General features: G+C 48.5%; 1 protein-coding gene across 13 annotated transcripts in view; it reads right to left on the bottom strand.

The window, feature by feature from the left end:
* Positions 1-20,128, bottom strand: part of rapgef4a (Rap guanine nucleotide exchange factor 4a) — a 36,859-nt gene extending 16,731 nt beyond the window's left edge. For all 13 annotated transcript variants that reach the window (XM_067252175.1, XM_067252195.1, XM_067252247.1 and 10 more), the window contains exons 1-4: positions 20,061-20,128; positions 17,869-18,011; positions 17,631-17,719; positions 16,310-16,456 (exon numbers count right to left, since the gene is read on the bottom strand). In XM_067252175.1, the coding sequence (XP_067108276.1) occupies positions 16,310-16,456; positions 17,631-17,719; positions 17,869-18,011; positions 20,061-20,128 (447 nt within the window). The remainder of the gene's footprint in view (positions 1-16,309; positions 16,457-17,630; positions 17,720-17,868; positions 18,012-20,060) is intronic.
* Positions 20,129-22,617: the final 2,489 nt, after the last annotated feature.

Below are 22,617 nucleotides of genomic sequence, written 5' to 3'. Positions count from 1 at the left end.
ACCTCACAGCTGAGAATCCCAGCTGGCGGTTGAATCGAGCATCTTTTCAGCTGCAGCCTTATTTAAATCAACCTTCATCTCACACACAACTCCCACTCCTTTCAAAGGACAGGATCAAAGATGCACTTCAATTAGCTTATTTGAAGCTTTTTGCGGTTGTCTCCAGTATGCATTTTCAGGTCATCGGGCTCCAAGATTGAGAAACCCATGTGGGAATTCAAAAGTGTCTAAACTTGTGAATTTTTCATGAGGGGAATTCTATCCATGCAAGTGTGTGTGTGTTGGTGCCATGTGTGACTCCGTGACCCAGGGCGTCACTTTAGACGGGAAAGACTGAGGGGGTGAGGAGGAGTTAGAATCTCCTCAATCAGTTCCATTTAAAGATGAAAAGGATTGACATCTGATCACTCCATAAACCACGCATGCTCGCACACACACACATGCACAAACACGCACCATGTCGACAACACATCGCAAACACCGCAGCGCTCCACATCGAGAGTTGAACGGAGTGAAGCCCTTATCCGACGCCCTGGCCCACGGGGGGGGGCAGGTGAGCACGTGACCAGACGTTTACAGCAGCTCTCGTGACCGTACTGAGCGTGTCATCCCTGAGCCCGGGCTCACAGCTCTGGGGTCCTGCCGCTGGGAGCCCACCTCTGTGTACGATCCCCGGGACCTCACTAGTCACCGCTCACATCCCTCTATGTACGATCCCCGGGCCCTCACTAGTCACCGCTCACATCCCTCTGTGTACGATCCTCGGGCCCTCACTAGTCACCGCTCACATCCCTCTGTGTACGATCCTCGGGCCCTCACTAGTCACCGCTCACATCCCTCTGTGTACGATCCTCGGGCCCTCACTAGTCACCGCTCACATCCCTCTGTGTACGATCCTCGGGACCTCACTAGTCACCGCTCACATCCCTCTGTGTACGATCCTCGGGCCCTCACTAGTCACCGCTCACATCCCTCTGTGTACGATCCTCGGGCCCTCACTAGTCACCGCTCACATCCCTCTGTGTACGATCCCCGGGACCTCACTAGTCACCGCTCACATCCCTCTGTGTACGATCCTCGGGACCTCACTAGTCACCGCTCACATCCCTCTGTGTACGATCCCCGGGACCTCACTAGTCACCGCTCACATCCCTCTGTGTACGATCCTCGGGACCTCACTAGTCACCGCTCACATCCCTCTGTGTACGATCCCCGGGACCTCACTAGTCACCGCTCACATCCCTCTGTGTACGATCCTCGGGCCCTCACTAGTCACCGCTCACATCCCTCTGTGTACGATCCTCGGGACCTCACTAGTCACCGCTCACATCCCTCTGTGTACGATCCCCGGGACCTCACTAGTCACCGCTCACATCCCTCTGTGTACGATCCTCGGGACCTCACTAGTCACCGCTCACATCCCTCTGTGTACGATCCTCGGGACCTCACTAGAGTCACCGCTCACATCCCTCTGTGTACGATCCCCTGGCCCTCACTAGTCACCGCTCACATCCCTCTGTGTACGATCCTCAGGCCCTCACTAGTCACCGCTCACATCCCTCTGTGTACGATCCTCGGGCCCTCACTAGTCACCGCTCACATCCCTCTGTGTACGATCCTCGGGCCCTCACTAGTCACCGCTCACATCCCTCTGTGTACGATCCTCGGGCCCTCACTAGTCACCGCTCACATCCCTCTGTGTACGATCCTCGGGCCCTCACTAGTCACCGCTCACATCCCTCTGTGTACGATCCTCGGGACCTCACTAGTCACCGCTCACATCCCTCTGTGTACGATCCTCGGGCCCTCACTAGTCACCGCTCACATCCCTCTGTGTACGATCCTCGGGCCCTCACTAGTCACCGCTCACATCCCTCTGTGTACGATCCCCGGGACCTCACTAGTCACCGCTCACATCCCTCTGTGTACGATCCTCGGGACCTCACTAGTCACCGCTCACATCCCTCTGTGTACGATCCCCGGGACCTCACTAGTCACCGCTCACATCCCTCTGTGTACGATCCTCGGGACCTCACTAGTCACCGCTCACATCCCTCTGTGTACGATCCCCGGGACCTCACTAGTCACCGCTCACATCCCTCTGTGTACGATCCTCGGGCCCTCACTAGTCACCGCTCACATCCCTCTGTGTACGATCCTCGGGACCTCACTAGTCACCGCTCACATCCCTCTGTGTACGATCCCCGGGACCTCACTAGTCACCGCTCACATCCCTCTGTGTACGATCCTCGGGACCTCACTAGTCACCGCTCACATCCCTCTGTGTACGATCCTCGGGACCTCACTAGAGTCACCGCTCACATCCCTCTGTGTACGATCCCCTGGCCCTCACTAGTCACCGCTCACATCCCTCTGTGTACGATCCTCAGGCCCTCACTAGTCACCGCTCACATCCCTCTGTGTACGATCCTCGGGCCCTCACTAGTCACCGCTCACATCCCTCTGTGTACGATCCTCGGGCCCTCACTAGTCACCGCTCACCCCCCCTGTCTGTGAGCATTAGTGTTCCCGGTCTGTACAGGGACTGCAGAGATAGCCACAGAGTAATCAGAGCGTGACAACAAGCGTCTTCTAGCCAGGCCTCGTAGCGTTCCCTCTCTTACGTAAGGAGCACGATGACACCGCTGGAAGATACACATCTGCTCATGACACGTCTGCACAGAGGGGTCGAAGGCGCTCGGAGCATCTGAAGGAGCTACCTCCATGCGTTAAGAGCCTTGGCAGGAGCAGGTCGTTCACAGCATACAGACACATATGGAGGGAGAGCTTGGCTGTTCTGACAGAATAAACAACCAAGAGTTCAGGGTCAGTTTAAGAGCCTTAACCTTCCCCGGCAAATTGTCACTCACGGACAAACAAAATGTGTGACATTAAGAGGTCTAATTTATACTAAGCACAATGTTAATTATAAAAAAGTTAAATGATGAACAGGACAAATAGCACATCTTATTGTTTGTACAGCAGTGGTTTACTGAACTACTCACAACTGATCAATAAAAGATGTACAGTTCCACCACGAGAAGCTTCAGAAGTCCCACATGAAGCTGGAGCTGAATGAGGAGCGTTTAGCAGCATGTCATTCCTGCCACCAACCCAATGAAAGCTTCAACTATACAGTCATTTGTTACCAGATGGCAATTTACTCTCAGAGGTCGGCGTCCAAATTCGATTCTCTCCTCTGAAGTCGACTAATCACTTTACGATCCCCTCAGAGGCAAACAGCGTTGCCTTCCAATTAAGCATCCGTTTGAAAATGTCTCAATGACCTCAGTTTTTTTTAAAGCATTTCCCTTAATCCACTCGAAAACCCTAATTGACTCGCTGCTCTCTGGGAGATACCAAAATGAAGGGACACCAGTAATGTTAATCACCAGACTGACGGTGCTCAAAATGTTTTCTGATTAGCGTGAATTCTAGGAGGGACAGTTCACTTGACATACGGTTTAAAGGGCTTGGGGGATGGAAGAACACTTCAAACCGGACGGGAGTATTCAGAGCTCAGGAGACACCTATAACATTTGCATGGCCTGACACAAACAGTAAGCCTTCTCCCCTGAGGGTCTGGTTTAGCTGGAGAGAGAGAGAGACAGAGACAGAGACAGAGACAGAGAGAGAGAGAGAGAGAGAGAGAGGGTAGGTGGAGTACAAGGCAGGGGTGTTTCAGAATGAGAGGGAGAGAGACAGAGAGAGAGGGAGGGAGAGAGACAGAGAGAGAGAGAGAGACAGAGACACAGAAAGAGAAAGACACAGAGAGACACAGAGAGAGAGAGAAAGAGAGAGAGAGAGAGAGAGAGAGAGAGAGAGAGAGAGAGAGAGAGAGAGAGAGAGAGAGAGAGAGAGAGAGAGAGAGAGAGAGAGAGAGAGAGAGAGAGAGAGAGGGTAGGTGGAGTACAAGGCAGGGGTGTTTCAGAATGGGGATCACAGCTGTCGTCAGGTGTACCACAGTCCTGTGTTTAACCAGGTGCTAATGAAGTGACTGACCCGTTCCATCCTAAAGAGCTGGAGCCTTGCTTCTTTAAGACACCTCTACAGGAGAAGACCGATTCAACTCCTGACAAAAGGAATCAGAAAGAGATGGATTTGATTGTGCCTAATCGGTGAAACAGTGAGCTGGAAAATGGATTCATCAACCGCCCCTGCGCCTCGGCCCGTCTCACGCCGAGGCAGTGGGGGTGGGGGGACAAGCGAACAATGCCCCTCCTCTCAACGGGCAATGCAGTTGCAACCATTCTACTATCTTGTTGTCCTTCAGTCCCCATTGTGATACTGAATCCATTAACAGAGGTTCAACAAAGTGGTCATAATGAACACTTCACCACGCTACGAACTCGCCACATCAGCGGCTATTATCGCAGGTCTCCGGGGACATTTACGGTCCTGAAAGGGGCCCCACACACCTGATGACACGTTGCAGTGCAGTTCGGACAAACAGCGGTGTTTTAAATGGACGTACATTCAAGATGATGTTTTCAGGTTCGCGGCAAACAGGTCACATCAAGCAGAAATAAGGAAACAAGGTACGAGTGTGAAAATGTGCGAAAGCGCCGTCGCTCATTTGCGCTTGGCGTGTGCATGGCGCGTGCGGTGGGTGTGCGGTGGGGGCTTGATGCGACGCGATGTGACAGGTTAACAGAGCAATACGGATGACCTGACAAACCTAGTAACATCCTGAACCCCCCCGGTCAGAACACCTGCGGTGGGCAGTCACTAGGATCAGGGAGACCATCACTCAAGCTCAGGGAGAGATCTACAGAGCCTACTCACAGAGAAGGGGTTGGGTTCAACTTCAGGGAACAGGACCACAACCCGACCATGAAACCATTCAACCACCCGGAACCAGAAAATGACCAGAAGTCATTTTGTAGCCTAGGAATCGGTCTGACAGCGAGTTTAGGCTCATTAGTGAAGATAGTTGCGATGTAGGGTTGGCTGTGATAGCTTTAAAGACCTCTTGTTACATTTACATTTAGTCATTTAGCAGACGCTCTTATCCAGAGCGACTTAAAGTAAGTACAGGGACATTCCCCCGAGGCAAGTAGGGTGAAGTGACTTGCCCAAGGACACAATGTCAGTTGGCATGACCGGGAATCGAACTGGCAACCTTCAGATTACTAGCCCGATTCCCTCACCGCTCAGCCACCTGACATTGCCCAGCCACAACAAGATCAACAGGATTAAGCCTCCATTCAAGATTCATATAGGTACTCACTGCAGTGTGAAGCTGATCCATGTCAACACATGCTTACAAACATCTCTCAGACCAACCATGAGCTAATACAAAGCCCTAGTCAGAGGCTGTACTGTCTGTCTGAGTGCATTGAGCAAAACTAATCATGATCTTCCACCAAATAATCATTGTCTTGTGATTCCATCAAAGCAGTAGGATTAGGATTAAGGGATTAGGGTCAGAATCAAGTGGATTTCCCTGTGGTAAATGACAGGTATTAAAAGCATACAAAGGAAATAAAGAATCTGCTCTGAGGTGAAGGGCGTGATCCAACAGTGTTATTTCTTATGGTAATTACAGATTAACTATTAATTACTGTAATCATAGAGTTGGCTCTACAACTTGTAGCTCTGCGAGACAATTCTTTAACCCTGTAAGACCGAGTTGTAAAATTACAACGTCACTTTTAGCTCTCCAAAAAAGACATTTGCAATTTTTTGGACTACATTTACATAGCCAATGGGTCATATTGTCTTGCTTTGCAGTGTCATTGATAAATGTGGTCTTTCAAAAAATAAATAAATAGCAAATGTGTTTTTTGAGAGCTAAAGGTGACATTGTAATTTTACAACCACGCGTCTTACAGGGTTAAGCATACAGAAAGATGCTGAATATACTTTTTTTCCAAAAGGATTGAGGAAATTATACCACTGGGTTGTCAAACGTCTTTCCCTCCATTAAACAGATATAGAAAATGCAGCGTGAAACAAATTGTAGCAAATTAGTGTCTGTAAAAATGAGCTCAAAGGAGACAACAGTATTACCAAGTGTTGTGTCTGAGTTTACCTCCATGCTGTCTCTAACATCTGCCTTGTCATGCAGTTCTGCTGTCACTCTACAATCAGCATCAGACAGCCTCTCATGCAGCTCACTAACAGAGGCTCTGGAACTCTCTGTGACGACAGATGCATCCACACTCTGTTCCTCTGGGAGGGTGCAGAGTCTCATTCTCTATGTCACACTGCACACCATACACACACATACACACACACACACAGGCACACAGGCACAAGTACATCTCTCTCACACACACACACACTTATACACACGTACATCACACACACACACACACACACACTCCCAATCTAATATCTTGAAATTCAAGAATATATTCACATACAGTACAGCCACATGATTACTGTGTTATTATGATTACAATCTCCCTATCGGTCAAGAATGTGCACACCTGACTGTACACTCTGGATATTGTGACGTGAGTTGTAAGCTCTATGTTGTAGTCACGGCCTTGGGTTCAAGGAAAGTGCTCCACTAGTACAGGCCCAGCTCATTTTCAAACGGCTTCTCTATCTTCCATGCCTGAGCAAGTCTTGCACTCTGGGCATCGTTGTGCATGGGTGCACACTTGTTTGTTGAATAATTCACCCCTGATTACATAATTTCATAACACACAAACCGCCTGCTGTCAAGACATTTTCAACCATACCCAAGTCCATACCCACATCTAACTGGCAGACTTCAAGTGACTCAGAAAACAATCGGGGGAAGCCCCTCTTCAGAACTATAATTCAATTCAAGAGTTTAAAAGTGATAATCAATCACCAGTAACGCTTAACAAAAACCTCTCATCTTACATCAACCTTATCTTTGTTAATTTTCTATCACAATCCTCCCTCTCCTAACTTTTCACTACATTTCTATATCATTTCTCTATCTCCCATTTTCTCTGTGTTCGTTCAGTCTCGTATGACACCAACATCTGTTTAGGCTGGACTCACCTGAGGAGGTTAGCCGCATCCCATGTGTGTGTCGACTAGCGCTGGCTCTCTCCTGGTCCTGCTCTGGTTCTTCTCACAGCACGTGTTCCACCCTCCACCCCAGGCATCCACCTTCCCCCTGCTCTCCAGCTCCGTAACTGGCCACAACACCAGATATCTGCACCAGTGATCAGAGTGTTCCTGCCGCCCTGCTGCCTGCCCTTCCTCCCTCTGAGAGAGTAGCAGAGAGAGAGAGAGTAGCAGAGAGAGCAGCAGAGAGAGACTGGAGCCTGCCTGAGCCCAGCGGAGGGGCAGCCCAGCCCAGGGCTGACTTCCCCCACGCAGCAGTTGCTAGGCGATTACTTTACTCCAATCGTCAGGCACTCGTGAGTGCGCCCCGCTCGCCATCGCTCGCTCGCGCTGCTCCGCTGTTCAGACGTGGAAGTGGCCAAGTTGTGTGGAACAGTCCCAAAAGGCACGGGCGGAGGCACGGGCGGAGGCGAGGGCACTCAATTATTTAAACCATTAAGTGGTGTTCATCATGAACAAACAGATGTGTGCTGTAAGTGCACTCCAGACCATAAAAAAAGACTTTGTCTAAATAACTGGAAATATGATTTCAGGGAATAAGCACCACAGAAGAGCAGTCAAATTAGTCCCTCAAACAACAACCGGGAAAAATGAAAACCACTAAATGACGGAAAAGTCCAGAGCTTTTTTTTTGTTGCATTTTGCATTTTGAGTTGAACCAAAGACACCTTCCCCTCAAGCCACTTTCTCTGGCTCTTCAGGTTCTCCATGCCATTCATTCCTCCCGCCCCACTGACAGAGGGCAGGGCGAGAGTTCTTGAATCCTGCATCACCCCTTTTCTGGGGGGGAGAGTTCTAGCATTAGAATGCACAGAACATTCCGCGCCTCTCCACTGTGTTCCTCCTTCTCCACCAAGGGCAGATGGAATCTTATTTTCGACCTTGCCGTTGATCAAAGCAGCACAGCCTTGTTGCATGCAGGCCAAATGGCCCTCTCTAGCCCAAGAGAAACACAACACACTCCACTTGGTTCATTGTTACCTAATGATGTCTGAGGACCACCCACTGCAACACTAGAAAAAAGAGTGACGTAGCCAACACCATCAGCGAAGGAGTGTGAGGACAACATCATTGGCTTAGACTATTGTGGGGACTCCCCCTACAGTAACAAGAACAAGGGTCAATAGATTGTTTCGGCCACATGGACAGCTTGCCCAGGGGTTGGGATAGTAGCGCCAATGTTACATAACTGCTCAACTGCAGCCACACTGAAAGAGAGAGAGAGGCAGACAGAGAAAGAGAGAGAGAGAGAGAGAGAGAGAGAGAGAGAGAGAGAGAGAGAGAGAGAGAGAGAGAGAGAGAGAGAGAGAGAGAGAGAGAGAGAGAGAGAGAAAGAATGACAGACAGACAGATGGGGTAACATTGTGAGACATAGATAGACCGAGAGACAGAGGGTGAGAGAGGTGGAGGAGGGTGAGAGAGATGGAGGAGGGTGGGAGAGGTGGAGGAGGGTGAGAGAGATGGAGGCGGGTGGGAGAGGTGGAAGAGGGTGAGAGAGGTGGAGGAGGGTGAGAGAGGTGGAGGAGGGTGAGAGAGATGGAGGAGGGTGAGAGAGATGGAGGAGGGTGGGAGAGGTGGAGGAGGGTGAGAGAGATGGAGGAGGGTGAGAGAGGTGGAGGAGGGTGAGAGAGGTGGAGGAGGGAACTGGTAAGAGGCTTGCCCCAGGCAGCAGGTGCCGGGGCGTGTGTCAGGAGATCCTCCCTGCTAGATCTGCACACCTCCTCCCCAGCCTCCCTCAACTCAAGCTACCCCTCCCTGCTGCAGAGGGGGAACACATTCAGCATTTCAATCACATGATCACATGCTCTTTTTTCGCTCGTCAACAAACAGTCTACCCTTCCGTGGGTCAGGCCTCAAGCCTGACTTCTGAAATTAGTTTCACACAGATTTTGACTCACGGACTCTTAGATGCTTGATGAAGCCTGAACATGTGATTGGCTGAACAGCCACAAGACACTTCTTCAAAGACAAAGAACGAGGAAGAACCAGACCCTGCGTTCACAGTCTTGCACGCTTTGACAGTGACAAGGGATTGGCTAAGGTCTGGTTTCAAGGCATCAAATGATCAAATGTTCCAACACGTACGCATCATCAAATGTTCCAACACGTATGCATCATCAAATGTTCTTACGCTCAATAGTTGAGCGTAAGATCTTTCTGAAACATCTCAAATGTTTTCGATTAATTCTCTCAGTGTCTTGCAGTGGCACTCATGTGAACTACTTAAAGCCACAGCACATCCACTGAGAGCAAAACACGCAAACAAGAAAGCAGATCTGCTAAGTGCCAGCTGATGTCACATTAGCTGATGTCCCCACTGTACATCATCCTCTGAAATGAGTGTTAGCGTGCGATGAGTGTGTGAGAGAGTAAAATGAGCCGGCTTGAGCTTACAGATGATGCAATGCATCTCTGTGACCCCTTATCTTTGTATCTGACAGACATCAGAAAATGAAAGCGGAGGAGAAAAGGAGAGGATTCGAAGATTTTTCAAAGTGTCCCCCAGAAGAGGAAGTAAATACAAGTCATCTTCACAGACTCTGCCTTCACCCTGAGGCATCTAAAGGATGGGATGAATTGGATGCTTCTGAAACGATGAGATGGAAAATCTCGGCAAACGGAAATCTGAATTCATTTCTTTTACAGGTTGAAAATCCAGCTGCCAAACATTAGTCTTGTGTAACACACTGTATCTGTCAGGACCGATAAGGAGACAAACACAAGTGCTGTTGATACAATCATCTCCGCGCTCCTTCTCTGTGTACATCCGCTGAACTCGGGAAAGGACTAGGGTTTGGCTATGATCCTTGGACATAGAAAGAGTGAACACAGGCAGTCCCCCTGTTCGACAGTGTCCTGACCGCCCCTCCCTTCCCTTCAACCCTTCCCTTCCCTCCACCCCTCCCTTGCCCCCCTCCACCCTCCCCTCCCCCCCCCCCCCCCCTCCCCCCCAGCCCTAAGGGCACACTGTGTCTCTGCCACTTCCTGTTAGTCATCTCTCCGTGCTGACTCCACCACAGCCCCCAGCCTGGCGGTGAAGTGACCACCACACGCCCCCTCCTCCTCCCCCTATAGGGCCTCCGTCCTGGGCTCGCCTCGCCTGCTGGACTCGCACGCAAACACGGCCAATGGGCATGCCATCATGTGCATGCACCAAGTCCTGTTATTCTCACATGAGTCCTTACATCAATTCAATTTCAATTCAATTTTTTTGGTCAATAAGAATAAAAGCTTGCATAAGCTGTGACACTTTGTATTCTCACATTTGTGTTTATTTATTGTAGGTTTAGTTCATGTATTATAGGTGTAGATAGGCCACTAGGGTTTGTCAAGCAGAGCAGGACTGGACCTTTCCAATGCGTCTGTACCTGTACATGTTACACATGGCAATACACTTGAAACTGATATTAACATACACTGGCATAAGATAAGCTGAGCTGTAGTTATAACACAGGTTAGAACTCTGCAAGAAATGTGCATGTGACAGAGAGAGAGAGAGAGAGAGAGAGAGAGAGAGAGAGAGAGAGAGAGAGAGAGAGAGAGAGAGAGAGAGAGAGACAGACAAAGAATTTAGGCGACTAAGCATGAATCACAAACTGTTCCAATTGCAGTGCCCAAACGGAAGCCGGGAACAAAATAAAGAATGAACTGATGAGCAAGTCATCTGGGTGTGTGTGTCCAGTGAGCCCAGCCCACGCCTGCTCTGCTAAACAAACCAACACACACAAGGGCTCCTTCCCCTAACCACCACGCACATGTGCAGAGGGCCGGGAAGGCTTGACAGAGCAGGCTGCTGTTGTTTATGTTGAACCTCAGTCAAGAACATATTGATGTTTCAGTGACAATGCGACCACACTGTGATCACAAAATAATTGGAGCCCTCCTCACATCGGCACCGACAGATGAAATGCTTTGCGATAAAGGCTTTGTCTGCTGTTTACCAAACTGGAGAATAAGGGGCATCTATCGACATCTTCAAAACAAAATACACAACGACATAAGCACCAAAGCACATCATCTATTCTGGATATTTAGTTCACGATGCTATGAAATCCAATCGCTAAAACGGGATTGGAGGTGTATTCTGACTGAGTAACATGTCGGCCATGAAGACAGAATAATGCGCTGGTGATTTCAGGCTCTGCTGTGTTCAGTCTGGCTGCTCTCTGTAGGAGTGACTGTCTGAGCAGGGGGAGGGGCCCTGAGCAGGGGGAGGAGCCCTGAGCAGAGGGAGGGGCCCTGAGCAGAGGTAGGGGCCCTGAGCGGAGGGAGGGGCCCTGAGCGGAGGGAGGGGCCCTGAGCAGAGGGAGGGGCCCTGAGCAGAGGGAGGGGCCCTGAGCAGGGGGAGGAGCCCTGAGCAGAGGGAGATCTGTGTTGGAGGGAGGAGGAGGAGGAGGAGGAAGAGGACACACCACACCAGACCCTGTAGCAGAGTAGAGGCATGCCCCCCCTCCTCAGGGGACAGACCTGCTCACCTCCTCCTTCATGTCACCTCCCTTTTGTCACCTTCTCCTCCATCTCACCTCCTCCTCCATGTCACTTCCTCCTCAATGTCACCTCCTCCATGTCACCTCCTCCATGTCACCTCCTCCATGTCACCTCCTCCATGTCACTTCCTCCTCCATGTCACCTCCTCCATGTCACCTCCTCCATGTCACTTCCTCCATGTCACTTCCTCCTCCATGTCACCTCCTCCATGTCACTTCATCCTCCATGTCACCTCCTCCATGTCACCTCCTCCATGTCTCCTCCTCCATGTCACCTCCTCCATGTCACCTCCTCCATGTCTCCTCCTCCATGTCACCTCCTCCATGTCACCTCCTCCATGTCACCTCCCTTTTGTCACCTCCTCCCCCATGTCAGTTCCTAACCCTTGTCACCTCCTTTTCTACCTGTCAACTTTGCAGGAAATAGCGTATTTCTTTAGAAGTCATAATCTTTGTTTGTTTGTTGCCAAGAAGATTACTGTAGAAGAGAGAGGGAATAGGGGAAGTTTACAATTCAATTGGCTTTTTATTGGATTTAATTGGAAAAACACATAAAGCAAGTCGTGTGTAGAAAAATATTTGTCAACAAGTAATCTATTAAAGATCTGTGTGAGAAATACTGAACTTTCCTCTTTTCGTCTGACTAAGCAGACGTAGAGGGCTCCATGCCTGATCCTGTAACAGGACACCACAACAACTTGCTCCAATCTTTCTGCATTGCGGCAGGGCTGACAGAAATGAATAGCAATCTCTGTGTGGCTAACTATCCACGCTTCACAGGTAAGAAGTGCTGGACATTGCTATAAAAATATGATGGATATTTTGAGAACTCTCAAGAGGGAACTCAGCGAGTTACATTATGTGCTCCATGTATTTCAAGAAGTTCATGGCATAAGGTCCATTTCTAGGTCACAAATGAGACGTGCTTAGCTCAACAAAATGTGTGTAATGCCTGTCAACAAACGGTTTCTGGGAATTCCCTCTTGATAGTTTGTTGGTCACAACGAGTGTGGCAATGTCAGCACCCCTGAAAACACAACCATGGTGGAGTGATTTTGAGCCTGAACTAAATGGATGTCATGGGAGAGATTGCTCTCAGACGTAAACTCTATCGACAGCAATTACAGTGGGTGTTCAGCAGAGAGCTGTTGTGTCCAATACCCTGACTGCATTACTGATGAAGATGGAAACAGATTGGAGAGAATGTTGTTGGTTGGAAGATGGAAACGATTCTCATCTCAAATTAAACATACTCCGGAAAAGACATACAAACATGTCTTCTTATTTTTAGAGCATTAATAGTCCGAATATCAAAAGTATTTTTTTTTGTTTTAACCAAATTTGAGAAAATAAAATGTACTCTGCTGTCACAGTAATCAGGTTGCAATGACAACATACTCCAGATCACCGCAAATCATTTATAAAATAAACCAGAAAGGTCTGTCCTGTGACTCCCCACAGAAGAGATCCAAACAGGAGACGATTCCCAATGAAGCTAAAAGTCCCTCCATTCTGGCACCATAGAATTAAGTGCAACCACGGGCAGAAAGGTTACTTTGAAGGAACTACAAAAATCATGCTTCATCAGCGATGCCATGAGCCTGCCAGTCCATCCCCCCTCTAATAGGACCGTCACCTCAGGCAGACCTTTAACAAAGTGAGTGTGTCCCCTGGGTAGGATATCCTCAGCCCAACTCCTCATCCAGACAGAGTTCAGGTTATCAGATTATCCTCAGCTCAACCACCCCCAGACAGAGCTCAGGTTATCCTCAGCTCAACCACCCCCAGACAGAGCTCAGGTTATCCTCAGCTCAACCACCCCCAGACAGAGCTCAGGTTATCCTCAGCTCAACCACCCCCAGACAGAGCTCAGGTTATCCTCAGCTCAACCACCCCCAGACAGAGCTCAGGTTATCCTCAGCTCAACCACCCCCAGACAGAGCTCAGGTTATCCTCAGCTCAACCACCCCCAGACAGAGCTCAGGTTATCCTCAGCTCAACCACCTCCAGAGAGAGCTCAGGTTCCAGTCACTGTGAGGAGGCCTACCAGGGGCATAGAGCACAGTGTTTCCTCTATGTTGATTTTGCGGCCCGCCACGGCTACATTTCTGCCGCCACGGTATCAGAAATCAGGCTGTACAAAATTTTAGGCCGTCTATCGGCAGTGATTGTTAGAGTGCATGTCGGAGAATAGCACGGACACGCGCTTCACACTGCAGTTGAGATTGCGTGTGTGTGTCCTTGAGAACTCTAAGTCGTATAACTTATGTTGTCAGTTCATTTAAGCCTGTTATTGTATTCTTGCAAATTTTTATTAAGTTAACTGGTGATTTTCTTTGTTTGTATTCTTCCCCTGAAAATATGTGCAATATTACATTAGCTATTAGACTATTACATTAACCTGCTCCGAAATATAGGTTGGGGGGGGGGGGGGGTTCGGACAGACCTGCCCCCACTGCTAAAACAAATCCTAGAGGAAACACTGGAGCATACAGCTCAGAGCTCCACCAGTCCCTGTGGTCCCCAGAGGAAAACTACTGATCGTTCATCCAAGGGGGAGCAGAAGAATGGCAGGGAGGAGGAGAGGAAAGGTGAGAGGAGAAGAGAGGAGAGAAGAAAAAGAGGAATGGCATAGAAGAGAAGAAGAGAAGAGAGGAGGGGAAAGGAAAGGACAAGAGGGGCCACTACAGTGCGTGATGCACACAAGTCACGTCCCTGTGTTCCTGCTGGGGGGGGGGCGTGGATATAACAGTCTCCCCTGCTGCTAACACCAGCCCTTCCTCCCTCGTCTCCTCTTCATTTCTCCTCTCTCCCTTTACCCTCCTCCTCTCTCCTCTCTCCTTTTATCCCTCCTCCTCTCTCCTCCTCCTCTCATCCCTCCTCTCCTCCTCCTCTCTTCTTTTATCCCTCCTCCTCTCTCCTCCTCCTCTTATCCCTCCTCTCCTCCTCCTCTCTCCTCTCTCCTCTCTCCTTTTATCCCTCCTCCTCCTCTCATCCCTCCTCTCCTCCTCCTCTCATCCCTCCTCTCCTCCTCCTCTCTCCTTTTATCCCTCCTCCTCTCTCCTCTCTCCCTTTATCCCTCCTCTCCTCCTCTTCTTATCCCTCCTCTCCTCCTCTCTCCTCTTATCCCTCCTCTCCTCCTCTCTCCCTTTATCCCTCCTCTCCTCCTCCTCTCTCCCTTTATCCCTCCTCTCCTCCTCCTCTCTCCTCTCTCCCTTTATCCCTCCTATCCTCCTCCTCTCTCCTCTCTCCCTTTATCCCTCCTCTCCTCCTCCTCTCTCCTCTCCCTTTATCCCTCCTCTCCTCCTCCTCTCTCCTCTCCCTTTATCCCTCTCCTCCTCCTCCTCTCTCCTCCTCTCATCCCTCCTCTCCTCCTCCTCTCTCCTCTCTCCCTTTATCCCTCCTATCCTCCTCCTCTCTCCTCTCTCCCTTTATCCCTCCTCTCCTCCTCCTCTCTCCTCTCCCTTTATCCCTCTCCTCCTCCTCCTCTCTCCTCCTCTTATCCCTCCTCTCCTCCTCCTCTCTCCTCTCTCCCTTTATCCCTCCTCTCCTCCTCCTCTCTCCTCTCTCCTTTTATCCCTCCTCTCTTCCTCCTCTCTCCTCTCTCCCTTTATCCCTCCTCTCCTCCTCCTCTCTCCTCTCCCTTTATCCCTCTCCTCCTCCTCTTCTCTCCTCCTCTTATCCCTCCTCTCCTCCTCCTCTCTCCTCTCTCCCTTTATCCCTCATCTCCTCCTCCTCTCTCCTCTCCCTTTATCTCTCCTCTCCTCCTCCTCTCTCCTTCTCCTCTCATCCCTCCTCTCCTCCTCCTCTCTCCTCTCTCCCTTTATCCCTCCTCTCCTCCTCCTCTCTCCTCCTCCTCTCATCCCTCCTCTCCTCCTCCTCTCTCCTCTCTCCCTTTATCCCTCCTCTCCTCCTCTCTCCCTTTATCCCTCCTCTCCTCTTCCTCTCTCCTCTCTCCCTTTATCCCTCCTCTCCTCCTCCTCTCTCCACTCTCCCTTTATCCCTCCTCTCCTCCTCCTCTCTCCTCCTCCTCTTATCTCTCCTCTCCTCCTCCTCTCTCCACTCTCCCTTCCTCTCTACTCCCCTTCGTCTCTTGTTCCCAAGGGTGGAGATGTGCATGACTCTAACATGGTACAAAATATATTCTTCTATAACAATAAATATAATCAGGTCTATCTGTATTATGTATATTAGCATTATAGATCTGAATATACTCAAATATTCAGATGGCTAAGGTCATCTTTGACTTAGATACACATCTAAGTTGATTGTCTGAAACACAACACCCCCCTCTACTGGTGACAGGTGAGACATGTTTATTTAGCTTACGGAAACACTTAAATAAAAAACTGTTGCATAGCAAAAACACTATTATAAGTTTCCAAAGAAAGGTTAGAGCTCAATCACAGAAGACCCATATCTGGTTGTTGACATGAACCTGTTATGGCCCATACTTTATCCATACAAAACACTTCAAGTACAATCCTCATGTGATGTTCCAAACCACTGATTTAGACACACTTCTAAAAGGACTTAACCAAAAACCAACCAACTAACAGACCAATCCACCCGGATGGCAGTTTACAAAGAGAAAAGGTCGACGCAGCAATTGGCAAACACTACTGTGCTCATTTTCAAGTATGTTCATGGGTGCCGGAATACAGGTGCCTCTCGTCCTACACAGCACATCTCTGTCTGAGGTGAGCTGTGCGCGTTAAAAGCTCCACACCGCTAACGGAGTCAGCGAGAGGAATCCAAGAGGCGCTCACCTCCCACAGCAACCTGAAGTCCCTCTGGTCGATGCGTAGGAGCTCGCTGACCTCCCTGGTGACGATGGTGGCGTGGCGAGGGGTGTTGTCCAGGATGGACTCCCCGAACGCCGTCCCGATCCCCAGGGTGCAGATGGTGACAGCATCCTACAGGAGGCACGCACGCACACACACACAAACACATACACACACACACACATCTCAGCCTGGATGGTTCCTCTCTGTTTTTAAGATGAGGTGGTGACGAGGGAGGAGGGAGGGAGGGAGGGAGGGAGGGAGGGAGGGAGGGAGGGAGGGAGGGAGGGAGGGAGGGAGGGAGGGAGGGAGGGAGGGAGGGAGGGAGGGAGGGAGGGAGGGAGGGAGGGAGGGAGGGAGGGAGGGAGGGAGGGAGGGAGGGAGGAGGGGTGTGTGGGCGGTGTGCTCTGCTAATCAAATGTGTTTATTCTCTTAAAAATGTGCCACAGCAAGAGGCGCTTCGTAAGTGTTGCGTCACGCACTGATCCTTTCGAAAGGTGGGGCGCAATCTGAGAGCTCGGAGCACTCGTATTAGAGAGAGAGTCTCGGTAAATCGCTCCAATCAGAGCTAAGACCGGAAAGAAGGCTGGAGGGACGCGGCCCCACGCTTACAGTTAGTGGTGGGGACAGTTTGTGGGAGTTCACCTCCCTCAATGTTACCAAGGTTACCAATCTCAGGAACGATTCACCCTGGAGTAGAGTGCCCTTCATAGTCTCCCCTCCACATGGGCACAACCTTTACCGTGTAGGGTCTCTTTATGTATTTATTTATTTTTAAACACGAAGATACTTTTTTTTGGCACGTTATTTCTTTTGCTCGTGACAGTTAGGCAGAGACAGGAAGAGCAGGGAGAGGACGTCATGCAGGAGACGGTGGCCCCGGGCTGGAGTCGAACCCGGGGCCGTGCAGCGGGGCCTGAACCCATGTGGCTCATACTCTACCAGATGAACCCGTAGGCTCTCTTTAAACAACTTTATAATAAATGATATCATATATAATAATAATAAATATGAATATTAATCCACAATAAATGTCTACACATAAATCAGGAAAAATAAATTTCGTTTTTTTTGTAAGGACTGAATCTGAAAGATGGATGCAATGTAATAAGTGAGTCATATATTTTGTGTCGACCAAGCAGCACAGTATGGGCCGTGTGATTTACATGCCACAGAAGAGTAATAACACAAGAGGGGGGGGGTCCATTTCAATCTGCAATATCATTAATTTTCAATGAAACCGACTTGATAAAGAGTAGATTGTTTCCTGGCTACAGTGATGTCATCCTGCAGGCATCCAGCTCACCTGGTGATTGGCTGTCTCAGAAACTTTGACATCCAGAGAGCCTGAGAGCACAGCATACCAGCTCGTCCCAATGTCTCCTTGACGATACACTGGAAAACAACATACCTATATATACCGTATATATGTATATAGCATGCTATATTTCACCATAATATCACTAACCGGGGATGCACTGATTTAGAAACTCATTTCTGATAACCATGACCAATATTGAACCTCAAGCCAGTTTGGGACTTACAGGTGATGCCCTTCTCCAGACAGTCATAGAATCCACACAGGCAGATCTGTTGAAGGAGGCTGGGCTGGAACCTCTCAAAGGCCTTCACCTTCTTCAGCCGAGCCAGGATGATGTCCACGTCCTCCCCAGAACGCTCAGCAGGCCTGGAGAGACAATGGGAACCAGCTCATTCCGGTTTGATTCCCACTGCAAGATCACTTTCAAACGGAATGCCCAGTAGCTCTAGGTATTAAAACATGCCATTGGTAGAAACATCCGTGTTTTAAAAAAGTCTAATTCTGAATGTATTTGTGCTTTCTGTTTGTCTCTAGAATCTCTGCTGAGAGTTCGAGAGGAGCTCGGTCCCTGCCGACATCTGGTCCCTGCACACATTCAGCCCCACGGTCGGATGACTAGCCCTGTTTAGAGAACAAGAACATGGCCAGGGCTATGCTGCCCTGTTAAAAAAAACTCCAAATCTAATCGGATGAAATGGGCAGAATAAGTAATGTTTTCTTTCAAAAGTTCACACCAAAACGCACAAGCTGCCAATACCATCAGTGCGCCACGTAAGTTACGTATTGTCTTACAAAACAGTACAGAAGCTTGTTGTGTACTCACTCTGGCGAACCGTGCTTTATGAATATTTGAGAGATAACCTGCTGTCTAGCCTATAGGACATTTTACATGCTGTGTTTAAATCATGAGCAGTATCAAATATCATACACGTTTAGACAGAAGGCTGAATGTAGATTTCTAACTCAAAGTCATGCAAATCAGTACAGCCACAGAAAATGTCTAACTTGGGAATGAGGAGCTGAGTCACTGTGTTTTTCTGCAGCCGACACCAGAGCTCCGATATTTGAGCTCTGCAGACCAGCGGCAGTGACAAAAGGACATCTACTGTGTAAACACATCTGGCCATCTGCGTCATGGCAGAGAGGGGCTGGTGTTTGTGCACTTTGAACCTGCCCTGCCCTGCCCTCTCCCTCTCTTCCTCTCTGTGATCCTGTCATCCCCCATGACAGGATCACATCCCCCATCATGATCCCCCATCCCCCACGAGGAGCTGAAGGACGGGGGCCGTTCCTGCTCCTTCCCCTCTCCTCTCCTCACTTCTCTTCTTCTGCCCTCTCCTCTTTTCCCTTTTACCCCTCTCTCCTCTCCTCCCCTCCACCTCTCTCCCCTCCCCTGTTCTTCATCTCTCCGGCCCTTTGGTCTTATCTACAGCTCACTAATCATTGCACCCACCAGAGGGCTTGGAAAACACCGGAATGAACTATGTCCTCATTCTCCATCATCCGCCTCTCTCTCTCTCTCTATCTCTCTCTCTCTCTCCCTCCCTCTTTCTCTCTCTCCCTCTTTCTCTCTCTCTCTTTCTCTGCATCAGGAGTCATTTTCCAGCCTGGTGCTTTACAGTAGCTATGTATCATCAACTCAGTCACAAGCTCCCACCTGCTTCAGCAAAGAATCAGTGATTTAAGCAGGTATTTCTTATTCTCTCTGATCGTGCCTTCAAAGCACAAAAGACACGTCATGTGTAAACCGCATATAAGAGGAAACATGATGTGTGAAGGATAAACCTTCATTCTGTACCTGACATTTCCCATGGAAGCACTTCGAGCAAAACTAATCTCATTTATTTAATGGCTTAATGTTATCTTTAATCGACTACAAACGAATACAGTCATTTCTAACAGTTCAACAAACTGCCTATTAGGCTACTGCACCTGAAGTGTAAGTAGCCTAAATGAGTCTATTCAAACTTAGATATAACTTCTTAGTAGAAATCCCTCTACCATAAATATTTTTCATTAGTGGTCTCAACCACTTGTTTACAGACAATCTTAGTCTAAAATGTATAGAATAAATAAATGATACTAATCGCCTACGTGTGTTTTAATCGTTTTAGTTTTTCAGTTAACAAGACCAGCCTTCCACATAGATTAATCGTTACAATATTGCAAACCGTTACTTAATGAGGAAAGATAAGATCAATTAATAGTATCGTGGTTTGGCGAAGGAACAATTCATTCAGGACACACATTTTAGTAAGTCACAAAATCTACGAACACATTTTTTATGCATTGTGGAGAATACGTATTTCCTCTGTGTAAACTCATACCGCTCAGTGGTAAACATACGCTGGCACATTAGCATTACCTCAATATTAGTAGAAATTCAGTAATACTTTTTCAAATATTTTGAATTACCTCTTATCAAGACAGATAATCCATTCTGCAGATGCAGGGGAATGGGTAGAAGTGTGCGCCGCTACCATCTTCGCGAGATCATCGACCTGGGTGACGGTGAGGAGATCTACACTGGCAGTTCTAGATAATGTTGGTGTGTTGTTCATTTCACTCCTGTTCTTTCAAAGCATAATTTAAAGTGACCATCCTCAATTTCAGCTGGCAGCCCAACCACTTTTTAACGAGCTGATGTGGCATGGAATGGAGAGAACTTTCACGGGAATCTAATCAAAAACAATCTCTGGCTCTATTTTGATGATTACCGTGACCACAAAAGCTTCAGCAAAAATACGAATTGGGTTAAACACATAATTGTCCAATTGACTGTCCTTACAAAATCAAATCCTCATATTTGGGAAAATGTGTTGCCTGACACACGTGGAACGTGATGCCATGAGGTGATTTCGACCAGGGTGCAGAATCAGAATCAGAAGTGACAGGCATTGCTGGAAAAAATCCAAAGGTGCTAATGCTGTATAAAAATGAGTGTTGTTTGTTTACATTTTACATATCATGGCCTATTGTACATAATGTACTTTGCAGCTCAAACAGCACCAGTTATTGACAGTAGGCCTATCGTAAAGGAACATTACATGAACAAGCAAGTAGAGTGACATCGGCAAGCTAGGGTGACCAAGCAATGGGGTAGCTGGGATTAACAGTCACCACGGTGACAGAGTTGTAAAAGAGTGAGTGGGAGGAATATAAAGAAACCAGATCATTATTTCCACTGTCAAGTGACTCAGGGAACGGCATGGTTAGATTGTAAAGGCACAGCTCTGAATGCTCTGCTTGTGGTATACTTTCATGAACAGCAGAGTTTTCTGCAATAATCGGTTCTAAGCCTCGGCAGGAACTTGGTGAGATGTAGCATGTGCTCTCCTGCAGATGGACACGAAGGCCGCAGGCGATGTGAGGGTGATGCTCAGGGTCCAAGTGGCAGCTGCAGTTGGATGTGCCAGAAGGCATGATTAACATGGGCAGTCAGCAGACCAGGGGAATTCATAACGCCTTGTAGGATATTACCAGGCCTTGCCATGCAGACAGACAGGCAGGCAGACAGACAGACAGGCATGTAGGCGGGCAGGCGGGCGTGGTTGTGGAACTTTGAGTCCAGTACAGGGTGTGGTGGTGGGAGGGGGTGGGGGTCAGAATCAAACCTCTGTCACTGTTAGGGGCTTTTATGTAAAACATCCCATTTTGTCAAGACAGTCATGCCAAACATGACCTCATTTGTTTTGGAACAGCTTTTCAAAGTGAAAAGTGCTCTGCTCTAAACACGATCTCATTAATAATAAGTGTTAAATGTCTCATTAAAGACCTTATTATTAATCATGTCAAATTCCTAAAGGAAAATACTTTTTCTTCAGTTGCCTTGGAAACAACCAGAGGCTACGTGATAAAAAAATATTTGTTGTACGGATGAACTATCACCCAGTCTTATCTTTGTATCAAACACAATTACTTGACGGAATCAATTCATGATCTTTTGAGCTTTTATCATCACCAATTTCAGAGGCTTTTTAAAACTGTATTCATGTAACCGCTTTGATTCCCGGCTATATCGTTTTGAGTCAGAAGATGGCAGCATTCCCTCTTTCTAACTACTGTAAAGGTCGACAAGAAATGTGGATTGAACAACTCATACAAACATGAATTTAAACACGTAAATATGCATATTATGCTAAAGTATGGGCTTGATGACGAGGACGAGATGAAGAGGAAGGAGGAGAACAAACAGTGCCTAACACAATTGGCAGAGAGAGAGAGAACTTGGCAGACATCCAGCTCCTCAGTTCTATTAGCTAACTGTTGCATTCGGATCACGCCACAACTTCCCTATACAAGTTTATCACTACGAAATCAATTCTCATGGATTGTGAAAGCCTATGTTGATGTCCGACAATTCATCGCATGTCAAAGGCTACTGGGTAATCATTTTCGCGAATTTGTTTTTGATCCGTTGCCATGGTGACGCAGGCCCCACTCCCGGTTCGTCTCTGCGTTGGGGTTCGTCAGCAGGCAGATGAGGCCTGGCGGCTCAGGCTTGGGCATGCAGGGGATGAACAGCACACACATTCCTCTGGGACTGCATACCGCCAGCAGGCCACTGCAGCAGGCTGGCCCACAGAACCACCATGACAGGGAAGCAGCCCTCGCACCCCACCTCCCCAAGTCCTGCCTTCTGACCGGGGCTCTTCAGGAGCTGGTGAGGGGGGAGGGGGGGGGGGGGGGGCGCTGAGAGGATCTAGCAGATATGTCAAATATGTTTGTGAGGATAGTGACATTAGTTGTCCATGTGGAGACTTTATCTGATTCATTTGTATTTATTTGCCTCACCTGACACTGATATCTAACTGGTATCTTGTTGAACATGATAACCTTTGATTAGGAGAGTTCTGGATCAACTGGTTGTCTCATTGACGCTTTCATGCATACCTTCTCAGGGAAGAATCATCTCTCCCCTTTTTTTAAACGGTTGGAATGCTGTTCTAGGAATTCATGAGATTCACCACAT

Source organism: Osmerus mordax, chromosome 2 (genome assembly GCF_038355195.1).
Source record: "Osmerus mordax isolate fOsmMor3 chromosome 2, fOsmMor3.pri, whole genome shotgun sequence".
NCBI lineage: Eukaryota > Metazoa > Chordata > Actinopteri > Osmeriformes > Osmeridae > Osmerus > Osmerus mordax.
This window is presented reverse-complemented; position numbering and strand designations above follow the sequence as displayed.